This window comes from Mya arenaria, chromosome 7 (genome assembly GCF_026914265.1).
Source record: "Mya arenaria isolate MELC-2E11 chromosome 7, ASM2691426v1".
Taxonomy (NCBI): domain Eukaryota; kingdom Metazoa; phylum Mollusca; class Bivalvia; order Myida; family Myidae; genus Mya; species Mya arenaria.
The window spans coordinates 54,867,882-54,881,873 of NC_069128.1; the positions used below are offsets into that span (position 1 = coordinate 54,867,882).

Here is a 13,992-nt window from a genome sequence, read left to right on the forward strand (position 1 = left end):
GTGCGTGCGTGTGTGTGTGTGTTTGCTTTAAGTATTCAGTGTGTATGCTAGCCATTTAAACTATGTTTAATTTGACCAAACTGCAATATATGTTGCACTCTGACCGTTTGCACATATAAATAAATCATATAAAAATGGTAACCACCTTGCGTCATAAAAACAAATATTTGCCGAGATAAAGGTTTACAAAACAAACCTATAACATTGTTTACATTTGAAAGAAAATAATATTTTTCAAAATATGTAAACAAAATAGCTTTCATTGCCTGCTTATGAGGTACGAAAACCTCATTAAATGTTAACCATACTTTTCCTTATCATGTTCAATTTCAAATTTATTTTTCAGCTCTTTGTCCCGGGCAATGTCAAAACGATGGAACATGTATCTCTCCAAACAGGTGCAGCTGTCCGTGTGGATTATCTGGCAGTCGTTGCGAAACAGGCAAGCTCTCATGCATTAATATGCAAAGTTTTATCCTTTTTAATCACCTATTGATGTATATCGCAATTCAGAAAGTAAACCTTCACAATTTATTTTCTCTTCGTTGCTTAATTTTGTTGAAAGGAACTTCAAAACAGTTAATATCACTGTTAAAGTGTACCTTGTATATACTTTCATATTAATTTTGTTGCTTATTCAAGATATCTTCAATGTTGATATGGATTTGTTTTGGTTATAAGTAATTTCATTTTATTCATATTGCCGTTTTTCGAGACAAATAAAAAACTATAATTTCGTTATATTCAACAAATGATTGGATTTCAAAACAAACTTATAACAATATTTAAAATTAAATGTAAATATTTTATCTAATTATGTAAAAAAATCCTATATGTCCCTGCTTAAGATGCACGAGGTCTAGTTAAATGTAAACGTCACTTTTTTCTCCTCAAGTTCAATTTCGATGACTAAGTCACATATTTTTTTCAGCTCTGTGTGACGATGGATGTCAGAACGGTGGGACATGTACTTCCCCAAACAAGTGTAGCTGTCCGGATGGATTCTCTGGCGGCCGTTGCGAATCAGGCAAGTCCTCATGCGTCAGAAGGCCTCATTGTTTTTATCATCTTTTTTTATCATAGTTTAACAAATATAAGTGGCTTAATTATCTTTTAATGTATATCTGATCTGTCTGTGTAATTTTGTGACGTTGTTCGTCTTCTATAAAGTGCATTGAACGTTTTGACTCTAAACATATAGTATCGTTGATGACACGAGGTATATTTTTCAGCTCTGTGTGACGGTGGATGTCAAAACGGTGGGACATGTATCTCCCCAAACAGGTGCTGTTGTCCAAAAGGTTTCTCTGCTAGTCGTTGCGAAACAGGCAAGTCCTTATTCGATTATAGGCCTCGTTGATTTTATATTTTATTTGTATCGTAGTTTTACAAGTTAAATGGGATTATCTTCGATGTATATCTGATCTGTCTGTGTAATATGGTGACGTTGTTTGTCTCCTGTAAAAACAATTTAACGTTTTCCCTCGAGAAATATAGTATCGTTGATGACGTTAAGTATATGTTCCAGCTCTTTGTGACGGTGGATGTCAAAACGGTGGGACATGTACCTCCCCAAACAGGTGCAACTGTCCGAAAGGATTCTCTGGTAGTCGTTGCGAAACAGGCAAGTCTTTATTCGATTATAGGCCTCATTGATTTTATATTTTATTTTTATTATAGTTTAACAAGTTAAATGGGATTATCTTTGATGTATTTCTGATCTGTCTGTGTAATATTGTGACGTTGTTTGTCTCCTGTAAAGACAATTTAACGTTTTCCCTCGAGAAATATAGTATCGTTGATGACGTTAATTATATGTTCCAGCTCTTTGTGACGGTGGATGTCAAAACGGTGGGACATGTACCTCCCCAAACAGGTGCAACTGTCCGAAAGGATTCTCTGGTAGTCATTGCGAAACAGGCAAGTCCTCATGCAATTGTTCAAATAAATACAGTTAACGGCCTAATGTTAAATCGTTGAGTTCATGTATCACATTTTGGTGTTCGTGATAACTCAGTTTTTAGAAATAATTGTTTAAGCAAGCATACCTTTTTCTAAGCAGCTAAAGTATATTAAAATGTAGCAGTACGTAATACTTGGTGGGTTTTTTTTGGTCTTCAATGCATTTCAGACGACAGGCCTGGCGCAGCCTTGTGCTGGCTAATTGTTTAGAACACCAAAATGAATTGCTACCTCTCTTCATGATCAACGGAAAATACGCTGCTGATGCCAATATATAACTCAATACCCATTGGCGAGCTTTTAAATAACTCAATTGATAAAACCCAAGTACTAGAATTCCGATATAAGAATATTTCCAAAATAATTAAAGAGCATCTTTTTTTAATCAATTTTGTATGTATCCGAACATTTTCAATGCGTATCTAATGTTTTAGTTTCCAATTGGTATGAATGATATGTGACGTTGTCTGCGAAATTGAGTTGAGGTATTCACGTTCTCAACAAAAACAATTTTAACAAAAACAAAAAATTGCATACGAAACTTTTAATAATGTTTGAAATTCAATTTGAAGAAAAAATGAGACTATGTACAAATAGCTATGAATGTCTGCCAATGAGGCGGTAAACCTCGATAAATGTGTATCAATTTCGTTGACGACGTCTCATATATGTTTCAGCTCTTTGTGACACTGTGTGGGAATGGACACCGGATATAGCTCAAAAAGTGATAAGTAAACATACCAATATGCTGTTGTTTTTCTAGACCAGAGGTAAGATCTTGCTGTGTTAACGATTATCTACCGTATCCACAAATGAAACAAGTGTTTGAACTAATAGCTGAATGCTAAATTTGGCCTATGATGTGCTTTATAATGCTTAAAAATTAGCAGACCATGAAAAATGTTACTTTAAATCTGTGATGATCACCTCAAAACTCACAGAATTTCGACAAGTATTGTAATCTTAGGAAATATATCGAATAAATAAAGAAATCTGAATCGAAGGATTTTACAAACATAAGCTAAACTATGTTTATTGTAAAAACTGGCATTGTAACTTTTAAACTGTTAAAGATATGCCCTTACAAATGTTCACGATACTGTACCGGGGATAGCCGTTTTGTGTACTGGGGATAGTTTCAAAGTTGAGCAATGTGTACTGGGGATAGCATGTAAAAATGGACCAAGATGATCGTAACACAATAACAGTATATATACAATACACATAATATTTAATGGCTTCGATATTTCATTCGCATTTTCTTTAGATTTTGGAGTGCTGGTCCTTGGTATGTCTCTTTGTACATTCATATGCCTTTTCAGGTTGCTTTTGTAGTCAGTTGAATAGGTACATATGCTGCACACAAACATTTTTCCATTATCCTCAGTCACAGTTACCGCTGACAAATCCATGGATGCATCCGTCAAATCCATTTTTCAAATTATCTGCAAAAGTGAGAGTACAATGTAATGACAAATTATTGAATAAACTTAAGTTATCAATGAGTTTGGTACATGTCCTCCTAAATGAACGTATACATGTGTATGCATGCTGCTTATATTTCAAGGTTGGTCACAATACTTAGTTTCTCGGTGAAGTGAACGAGCTGAGACCATTTCCTGTTCTAAGTAATAGCAACATCGATCCAAGCTTAGAAACAGCTTCAAGTGAACAAAATTTGATCACAATATATTATTTATTATTGATGACTTAGTGTGCAAAAACGTTGCAAAAATAGCCGGGACTTTGACTTTCGGTCCAGCCAACCCCGGGTAAAATCCCCGCCCTGCGGGAACAAACTGATGGTTAAACCCCGGCCAAATGCCCCCGCACCCCAGAGACTCTACATAAGGCCCAATCTCCGCTAAATTTGGCGCTATGACAAAACCACCGCGGTCACCCGGCCCCGCGGGGGCACATGGAAAGTAAAAACACGGCCCTTTTCCCCGGCTATCCCCGGTATACCCCAGGACCTGGGGGGCCGTGGTTACAATTGACTGGTGCCCAAAGTGTAATGTAAATATTTTTTATATTATACCGAATCTTTTATATTACCATTAAATACTTTTAAAGCGCTGTAGGTGTGTTTTATAAACAAAGCTAATGAAGTTTTCTTGCGACTTTTCTACGTCGTTGTGAAAATAGCAAGCCGCACTTACTAGTTGTATGACGTCACCTGTCAATATTATATTTATGATATGGACAGCTGATGATATAAAACTGAATTTTCATTAGAATGCAAAGACATACGGACCGATCATCTTTATTTATATATACAAACAAGGGACACATTTATGTAAGGTATACTATTCATATAACAGTAACATTATTGCTCTAATTTATCGATATGGACAACATTGGACAATTTTCCCTGAGCTTGCATAGAGTTAAGAAGACGTAACCATCATCACAGTCTCGTTAATATAAATACATCGCAACTATCCTCAGTACAGCTAATAGCTATCCCCTGTGCAGTTATTTATTTGCTTCAGCTATCCCCGGTACATCTTCAGGTCATCAAAAAGGATGAATATTTCCATAACAACAAAACATATCGTATTGATATCATACACAATATTAGATGCTGTAATTATAATGAAATCGCTCGATTCAGTTTTTATTCTTATTTTCTATTTGTTGTTTTATGTTTGAAATCGTACCACATAACTGAACATTTGTGAACGATCATGCAACTTTCGGCGAGAATTTTGCTATTATACAAAAGAGGAGACACATTTCCATTATAGTCGTGTATTGCACAGGATTGATCTATTCGAAGCTCTTCGAATTTGATAAATATCACTATAAAATAAAATAATAATAACAAAAAACTTACCATGTGTCAGAATCAAATGCTTATTGATTGATCATTTTTCGAGCTATATCCGGTGTCCATTTCCACACAGTGTGTGACGAGGAATGTTAAAACGGAGGGACATGTTCATCCCCAAACAAGTGCAGCTGTTCGGGTGAATTCTCGGGCATTCATTGCGAAACAGGCAAGTCCTAATGCGCGTGTATATATTTTTATCGTACGTTTTTATCGTGGTTTAACGAATTAAAGTGGCTATATAAAGGGGTACATCACATAAAGGTATTGGGTGGTCGGGGGGTATTGATACCCCTATATATAGACAAGGGATCCAGCTGTCAAAATCAGCTGGTATAAGGTCATTATAAACTGCCATAAAAGTCAAAAAAATTATCCAATTTTCCAGATGATACACCCTGACACAGCTTAAACGTTCATCACCACAGAACACATTTTCTTTTCTTGCTATTATAAAATCTTTTTTGCACAGCGAGCTCAGAAACTCATCAATGTTAATCAAAAGTGTTTGTGCCGACAATATCGCGTTCACCGGAAATTGGTGATGTTCGCCTCTAAAACATATCAACTGCACGCGGACGAAGGGAAATGAATAATGCTTTTAAAAGTGTAATCCAAATATATCTCACAAACCTCAATTTTTAATCACTAGCAGGTCTGTGTATCCTGTAATGTCTTATTTATTGTACGTTGTGATTTTGACAGCTGGATCCCTTGTCTATATATAGGGGTATCCATACCCCCAGACCACCCAAAACCTTTATTTGATGTACCCCTTAGGGCATATATGTTGATGTATATCTGATCTGTCTGTGTATTCTTGTGATATTGTTCGTCTCCTGTAAAGTGCAATGAGCTTTGTGCCGCTAAAAGATTAGTTGCCGTTATATTTTTAAGAGTTCTGCGAGAGGTAAATTGGTGGCATATAGAACATGCTCAAGCATGCAAAATTACTTCACATTGTGGCTTACAAAATCCCGTTTGATTTCCATCCACAATTGATGTCGCATTTATTAACGTTAAAAATAAATACAGTTAAGGGCCTAATGGTTAATCGTTAATGTAAATGTTTAGTTTTAACCTATTGTTTACAACGACTGTCTAAATGTTTTGAATTTCGCGGTAACTAAGTATAGGTGATAGGTTTGTATGTATGCGTTTGATTAACTGAGCTTATAAAAATAGGATGTATTTAACTATCAGCCTACAGCTAAATAGTTATTGAGAATAGTAGCAATACGTTTATTGCTATTTTTAGGAAGACCAAAAATAAGGTTAACTTTCTTCGTGTTCAGCGAAAAATACACCGCGAATGCCTTTAATTAGTCGGTGCGCATTCGCGACCTTTAAAAAAATATCTCAGAAAATAAACCGTGAACTAGCATTCGAACATGAAAAATTTTTCAACATAATGATTGAACATCTTTTGATTTCAATCAATGTTGTATATGTTTGCAAACATTAACAATGTGTATCTTATGTTTAAATTTGTAATCTGTATGAATGATATGTGACGTCGTCGGCGAAAATGAGTTGATGTATTCTCGTTTACAACAAAAGAAATGTTCACCAAAAGATATAATTGGAAAACGAACTTATGACAATGTATATAATTTATGGATGGCAACGACTAGTAAAATTAATACCCGAGTACTCGGACGCTCGTTTGATCGAGTACTCGGGTACTCGATTACTCGGAAAAATTGAATATGTGTTCGCGAAGACAAGATTGTGTATACATGTATCGTTAATGGCGTATATTGTGCGTTGGTCGTATTATTAGTCATTTTCACCTTTAAAGTAAGTTTTCATTACGTATGTTAACAAAAATGTTATAAAAATAAAACAAATGTTGTTTTAGGCTTTTAATTTGTTTTATTCGTTTCATTTTATACAAGTATGCGCTGCAGAAATGAACAACAATCAGAATTTTAATGAACGAAAATTAATAGCATACATAAAAAAGTGAACGAAATTCAATACGAAGTTCAGTTTTTTGGTTGTTTACTCTGCAAATTATTTTTTTACTGTGTAATTGTTGTTTACCTCATTAATATTCATAATTCTTGATTTAAAATATCAACCAATCAATTGTAATAATCATTGCAAAAATAGTTAAAATACGCCCATTAAGAAATCAATTCTCGTAACGGTCGATACTCTTTCGCTCGTTAGCGTCCATTGTTTGGTGAAAGGTCTCTAATTGGTATACAGTAGAATTGTGTAGGTGAAAGTACCGCTATCAAAACTTCGCTAATTGACATCAGTGCTAATTTGAAATAGGGGTCCTTTGTTGACAGTTTGCAACTATCACAACAATTGATTGAGGTCAATTGTATACACAGCGGGGATTAGAGGGACCGTAAATTGTCCTATTGGCAAATAACCAGATCTGATATTTTGTCTGTAAATCGTGTATTTCGTGATTTTTATAGATTGTCTTCCGAGTACTCGAGTAGTGATTTGGTACTCGAGTACTCGGATGTTCGATCGAGTACTCAAGTATTCGGGTACTCGTTGCCATCCCTAATATATAGGCATCAGCAGCGTATTTTCCGTTGATCATGAAGAGAGAAAGCAATTCATTATGGTGTTCTAAACAATTAGCCAGCACATGGCTGCGCCAGGCCTGTCGTCTGAAATGCATTGAAGACCAAACAAAACCCGCCAAGTATTACGTACTGCTACATTTTAATATACTTTAGCTGCTGTGAAAAAAGGTTAATTTAGTATTTCTCCATGTGCTCTGTTAATCCAATGCTTGTTTTAACAATTATTTCTAAAACTGAGTTATCACGAACATCAAAATGTGATACATGAACTCAACGATTTAACATTAGGCCGTTAACTGTATTTATTTGAACAATTGCATAAGGACTTGCCTGTTTCGCAATGACTACCAGAAAATCCTTTCGGACAGTTGCGCCTGTTTGGGGAGGTACATGTCCCACCGTTTTGACATCCACGGTCACAAAGAGCTGGAACATATGCTTAACGTCATCAACGATACTATATTTCTTGAGGGAAAACGTTAAATTGTCTTAACAGGAGACAAACAACGTCACCATATTACACAGACAGATCAGAAATACATCAAAGATAATCCTCTTTAACTTGTTAAACTACGATATAAATAAAATATAAAATCAATGAGGCCTATAATAGAATAAGGACTTGCCTGTTTCGCAGCGACTAGCAGAGAATCCTTTTGGACAACTGCACCTGTTTGGGGAGGTACATGTCCCACCGTTTTGACATCCACCGTCACACAGAGCTGAAAAATATACATCGTGTCATCAACGATACTATATGTTTAGAGTCAAAACGTTCAATGCACTTGATAGGAGACGAACAACGTCACAATATTACACAGACAGATCAGATATACATTAAAAGTTAATTAAGCCACTTAAATTTATCAAACTGTGATGAAAAATGATAAAAACAATGAGGCCTTCTGAAGCATGAGGACTTGCCTGATTCGCAACGGCTGCCAGAGAATCCATCCGCACAGCTGCACTTGTTTGGGGAAGTACATGTCCCACCGTTCTGACATCCTCCGTCACACCGAGCTGAAAATATTTTTGACGTCGTCATCGAAAGTGAATTTGAGGAGAAAAAAGTGACGTTTACATTTTACTAAACCTCGTGCATCATAAGCAGGGAAAGATAGCTTTTTTAAATAATTAAAAAAAAAAATTTTTTTTAAACATTGTTATAAGTTGAAAATATTCAGTTTAGTTCACGGAACTTTCCTCTATCGCTGTTCGAATAACATAAAACATGTTCGCATCGTTACTAGGATGTCACACACTTTTGCTCAATGTGTACGTACTACTTAGTGCGTGATCTAATGGCCAATGTTTTAAACATGGCTGCATCAAAATGTTTTGAAGTAAAATTTATCCTTTATAATTTGAAAACATCACATGCGAGCGTGATATGTGCAATAAAGTCAATATATGATCGATAACAAAGTACATTTTGACATATTTTCAGTGTGTGTATACCACGGGATAAATTGCGTCATAAGTCGGAAGGCATCATTTTGCTTTGTATGATGTGGACTTAAAACAAAGAAAATTTTACTTTTTCTTTGCCATTTTTAGACTCAATGCGGATTTATTTTGCATGCTTAAGTATGTTCTAAATGCCGCCACTTTCATGTTAGAAGTCTAAAAAATAACACTTAATAATATAATGGAAATTATATGTTTTGAGGCACAAAGTTCAATGCACTTTATAGAAGACGAACAACGCCACAATATTACACAGACACATCAGATATACATCAAAAGATAATTAAGCCACTTAAATTTGTTAAACTATGATAAAAAAGATAAAAAAATAATGAGGCCTTCTGACGCATGAGGACTTGCCTGATTCGCAACGGCTGCCAGAGAATCCATTCGGACAGCTACACTTGTTTGGGGAAGTACATGTCCCACCGTTCTGACATCCATCGTCACACCGAGCTGAAAATATTTGTGACGTCATCATCGAAATTGAACTTGAGGAGAAAAAAGTGACGTTTACATTTAACTAGACCTCGTGCATCTTAAGCAGGGAAATATAGCTGTTTTACATAATTAAAAAATATTTAAATTAAATTTTAAATATTGTTATAAGTTTGTTTTGTAATCCAATCACTTGTTGAATATAACGAAATTATAGTTTTTTAATTAGTGTCTAAAAACGGCAATATGAATAAAATGAAATTACTTATAACCAAAACCAATCCATTTAAAAATTGAAGATATCTTGAATAAGCAACGAAATTAATATGAAAGCTTATACAAGGTACACTTTAACAGTGATATTAACTGTTTTGAAGTTCCTTTCAACAAAATTAAGCAACGAAGAGAAAATAAATTGTGAAGGTTTACTTACTCAATTGCGATATACATCAATAGGTGATTAAAATGAATAAAACTATGCCCATTAATGCATGAGAGCTTGCCTTTTTCGCAACGACTGCCAGAGAATCCATACGGACAGCTGCACCTGTTTGGAGAGATACACGTTCCACCGTTTTGACATTGCCCGGGACAAAGAGCTGAAAAATAAACTTGATGTAGAAATTGAACATGATAAGGAAAAGTATGGTTAACATTTAATGAGGTTTTCGTACCTCATAAGCAGGCAATGAAAGCTATTTTGTTTACATATTTTCAAAAATATTATATTGAAATGTTAACATTGTTATAGGTTTGTTTTGTAATCCAATATCTCGGTAAATATTTGTTTCTGTTGAAAACGTGGATATTTCAACATGACACCGTCACATAACACTCATACACATTACTCACTAAGAATAATAATTATGCATTGAAAACGTTGGGAAACATACAATGTCGATTGATAATCTAAAGAAAGTCATTGATTATGCGGAAAATGTTTTCATATCCGAATGCTTGTATCCGTGCATTACTCTAATAATAGAAGGTTTTCCATTCACTTACGTGTTTCGCATTGCAGGCCCTTTGTGAACCGTGAACATTTACACGTCTCATCTCGAATACATGTTCCTCCGTTCTGACACTCACACTTTGCTTGAATAAGAGAGGTGCAAATTTCAAAGAGCCACTTTGTAAGACTCTGATTGTTTATGTTCACGATATCGTGCATTGCTGAAATACTCTCAGAAACGTTTTATTTCTTATTCTATATCACGGCTTGGCTTCTGTGACCAGGAAATATATGATTAATTCCAAATACGAAATTTCATCTAGACGTTTTCTGGTAAAACATGTATTTAACAAACTTAACAGATGAGTGCATATGATATTTTCTTAGATACACGAAAAACCCCTAAAATATTGCGAATCGAACTTGATAGGATCACGCTCATCATTTGTTTAAATAAGGATCATATTGACCTTGACCTTTGACATTAAAATCTACAGTAGCCATTTAATGCCCATGACCAATGAAATACCGAGTTTCTAACAAGGTATTCAAAAGTTCATCGATCTGAGTCGAAAATGCAACGACGAAAAAAAGGACGCGGACGCCTAAACTTGACAAAGTAATGCCTATGTGTCTGACATGCTTAACAAGCGAATTAAAGTTTGAGGGACGCTGGCATCATTCATCCTTGGATACCGGACAAGTGTCACCGGTCATATGACCAGTGCTGGAAATATATCTCATACTCTATATACGATAAATCAAGCTTAAAACGAGTCATTTAAAGGCATTAATCCTTAGTTTGCAATTTATGAAATGGCATTTCAAATTGACAATTAACGGAGCAAGGAAATGCATTACAGAAGTATTTCAACTCTGTAAAAAGACGAGATTTTATAAGTTCATAACTTTGATTTCCATTATTCACGTTATTGCACGTCACATATTACTTCTAACGTTAACTCATTTGAATTGAGGTAGATTATGATGTCGGCATATGTTACTTAGAAACTTACTTATGTTTACCTGGAATCATTATTAAGTTTATACCTGGTCGACATTTGGGAAACGTTCCATTGTTACCTAACGACCATACACTACCTCTTCTGTTATCTTCAAACCACTTTCCCCGGTCAGATTTAAACATCCGCCTTTTTGGTTCGTATGTTACACCGTTTGCTCCAGTTTCACAGTTAAGCATGACTGATTCTCCGTGATCGATCGCATCTATGGTCGAAGCAGTGATGAACTTCGATCTGTACTTAAGAGTCATCCCTTGTTCAATAAAACTGTTTAATTTACAGTTAACTGAAAAATAAGTATATATTTAATTTAACAATTTATGCAAGCCTTTCGTTCTATTAATTTTATTTGAAACACTCATTATGATGATGAAATTCTAGTTCCTCATCTTTTCGCAAAATTCACAACTTAAGTTTTTGTATTTACACGTTGAAGAGTTGACTTGAACAAATAAATATATGTCATACTTGGTTTGCACTTAGCCTGCCTTCCATTGCACACCAAGGCAGGGATGGTTCTGTCACATGAACAACTGTATCTCTCGTACAAAAGGCTGTCAGCGTGAACGTAATCCTCATTGCACTGAAATGATTGGCCGTTATCTGTGACCTCGCCATTTGGTACAGTCTTGCACTCCTCCGGAATTGTAACGGGAATATCAGAAGTTTCTACTGTTGAAAGAATTAATCAATCTCGCTTGTATATATTCAAATCAATTTCACTTATTATACATTGAACTATATTGTAAGCGGTATTTGTGTCTTTTATAGTAAACAGCCGTCTAATGTATCTTAATTATCGAAACGTTAAGGTGTGTTTAATGTACTTCCTAAACGGTATAACCTCCTTACAGCCAATAACGTTTTCACTTACCATCGTCACAATCAAGTGTATAATCTGAGATCACTCCCTCTGTACAATTAACTATCGTACTAAGAAGTCTTGTTGGTGGACTAGTTACTTCTCCATCAGCGTCTTCGTAATCTAGGTAGTAACCCTCGTAGTAATCCGTACATTCCATCTCAGCTAAAATTTGTCTACCATGAAGAATCTACAATAAAAAATATTCCACAAACGCTATAAACGACCAATTATTTCATCAGACTGACCGAGTGTTGGCCTTTTGGCAGTTTGTCTTGGTATTCCATTGGTTGTCTAAACGTCTAATGTTGAGACGGCCCCCCACCTCCACATTCTGATGTATAATATATTTTCTTTGAAATCTCCATTTTTTATCAATTTAATTTATTAGAGAATGCACATACGATTTTTAAAACTTTTGATGCGAGGGTAAATGAGTCGAGATTGAGATTTCACTATTTTTGTTATATTGGGGGCGAGGCATTCAAACAATTACAGTGAACTTGTTTATAAATACAGAAGTATTTTCGTGATATTGGAACCCGGTCCTTCTTTGAAGAATACATTGTAGTATTGCTATAACGTGGCATTTTGTCATTACTGTTCCAATCATAACAAAAACATATCACGAAACTGTGTATACGAAATGATATTTCATAAGTCTATTGCTGTTTATTCTGGTGATGGACCTTTATTTATATCGTATATGTATTCTTCTTAATTATGATTAAAGTCTTTATATTTCAGAACAAATCATGTCTTAAGACGAGGAAGAGCAACCGATTCGAAAATGACACGACGAAACTAACTAAATACGTACATTGCAGACATGTTTTTAGAATTAAAAAACATCCTCTAACCTGCGCTCCCTCTTTCAATTCCTCGCCGGAAAGTGTCACAAATTTTACATCGGTGGACTCAGGTATGGTACAGTTAAGCTCGCCTATATATAACACGTTTTGTTTATAGCCAAAATTGAAGTATACTTAATTTAATAAATATTAGATAAACTTATTATACCTTGTGTATGATCTTAGTGATATGTGAGACTTACAATTGTTATTATTAAATATAGAGCTAGAGTGCGTTAATGAATACACTTGGATATTTTGCATTCCGAGTTATTGAATCATTTCAGCTTACCATGATCAATATCAATAGGTGATGTGGTCGGTTCACCTGGAACAGTCCCTCTTTCATTAACAGGTGACCGCGATTGAGTTTTGTTGGTGTCTGTTTGTCTTCTATCGCTGCTGTTGTATCTGTCGTGGTTGTATCTGCTCGTGTTGTATCTGCTCGTGTTGTATCTGCTGCTGTTGTTTCTACTGATGTTGTATCAGCTGCTGCGGCTGCTGCTGCTGATAAACTTGATTCGGCTGTAGGTATAATGTTCTCTTGTTGATCCCTTCTTTATTGTGATAGTTCACATGTTCTGTTACCTATCGTACCGTTTTTGCATGTCAAAGTGAAACATGCGTCATTGCCTTCCACACTGCTTTGGGAACTGTATCCTTTATGGCAAGTTACTGTAATATGTTAAGATAACCTGTCATTTGTAGGTATGCGACCCACAATTATGCTAATTTTGGATACCTGGTGACCACATATTAGTTTGGTATATTTAAATGGATTTTGTGTGTTTATAACAAGAACATGTAATACATTTACCGAAAAATATGTACCAAATACCTCAGTTGAAATGAAGAGAAAAATTATGCAAACTGTTATAACTTTATAAATGATGTACTTTCAGTCATTTTTTTACATCCTAGTAAAGAATGCAAACAAAAACATTTTTAAAATAATACAAAAAATTTTATGAGGTCACCAGACACCCACATCTAGATATATGTCTAATGGAGCTATCAAAGAAAAGTATGTGTCGACCGGATACCTCAATCAATAAT

The 13,992-nt window shown here is 35.1% G+C and overlaps 2 protein-coding genes across 6 annotated transcripts in view; both read right to left on the minus strand.

Moving 5' to 3' along the window:
- Window positions 1-2,198: 2,198 nt before the first annotated feature.
- Window positions 2,199-13,361, minus strand: LOC128240248 (wnt inhibitory factor 1-like). 4 transcript variants are annotated; one of them, XR_008262101.1, is made up of 11 exons: window positions 13,229-13,361; window positions 12,098-12,275; window positions 11,692-11,895; window positions 11,252-11,509; window positions 10,255-10,344; window positions 9,753-9,848; window positions 9,172-9,267; window positions 8,269-8,364; window positions 7,971-8,066; window positions 4,799-7,770; window positions 2,199-3,407 (listed from the first exon to the last, which is right to left on the minus strand). XR_008262101.1 is itself a non-coding variant. In XM_052956791.1 (11 exons), exons 3-11 carry the CDS (start codon window positions 12,243-12,245, stop codon window positions 7,637-7,639), a joined length of 1,218 nt encoding a protein of 405 aa, XP_052812751.1. In that variant the 5' UTR covers window positions 12,246-12,275; window positions 12,946-13,028; window positions 13,229-13,361; the 3' UTR covers window positions 2,199-7,636. The 4 variants fall into 4 exon arrangements, 3 of the variants coding, with proteins under 3 accessions (XP_052812751.1, XP_052812750.1, XP_052812749.1); XM_052956791.1 differs by adding an exon at window positions 12,946-13,028 and having other exon boundaries at window positions 2,199-7,770; XM_052956790.1 differs by having other exon boundaries at window positions 2,199-7,770; window positions 11,303-11,509.
- LOC128240247 (uncharacterized) overlaps window positions 13,297-13,992 on the minus strand; it is a 67,293-nt gene continuing 66,597 nt past the window's right edge. The window contains exon 15 of one of the 2 annotated variants that reach the window (XM_052956786.1): window positions 13,297-13,631. In XM_052956786.1, the coding sequence (XP_052812746.1) occupies window positions 13,599-13,631 (33 nt within the window). In that variant the 3' untranslated portion in view covers window positions 13,297-13,598. The remainder of the gene's footprint in view (window positions 13,632-13,992) is intronic. The other variant, XR_008262100.1, reaches the window with a different exon arrangement.

Bases quoted from the DNA above. Each gene is read 5' to 3' on its own strand.
- LOC128240248 (XM_052956789.1), bottom strand. From the start codon at position 13,285: ATGAAAGAGGGACTGTTCCAGGTGAACCGACCACATCACCTATTGATA. The intron at 8,365-9,171 runs GCAAGTCCTCAT...AAATATTTTCAG, and splicing joins TGGCAGCCGTTGCGAATCAG to CTCGGTGTGACGGAGGATGT. The intron at 8,067-8,268 runs GCAAGTCCTCAT...TATATTTTTCAG, and splicing joins TGGCAGCCGTTGCGAATCAG to CTCTGTGTGACGGTGGATGT.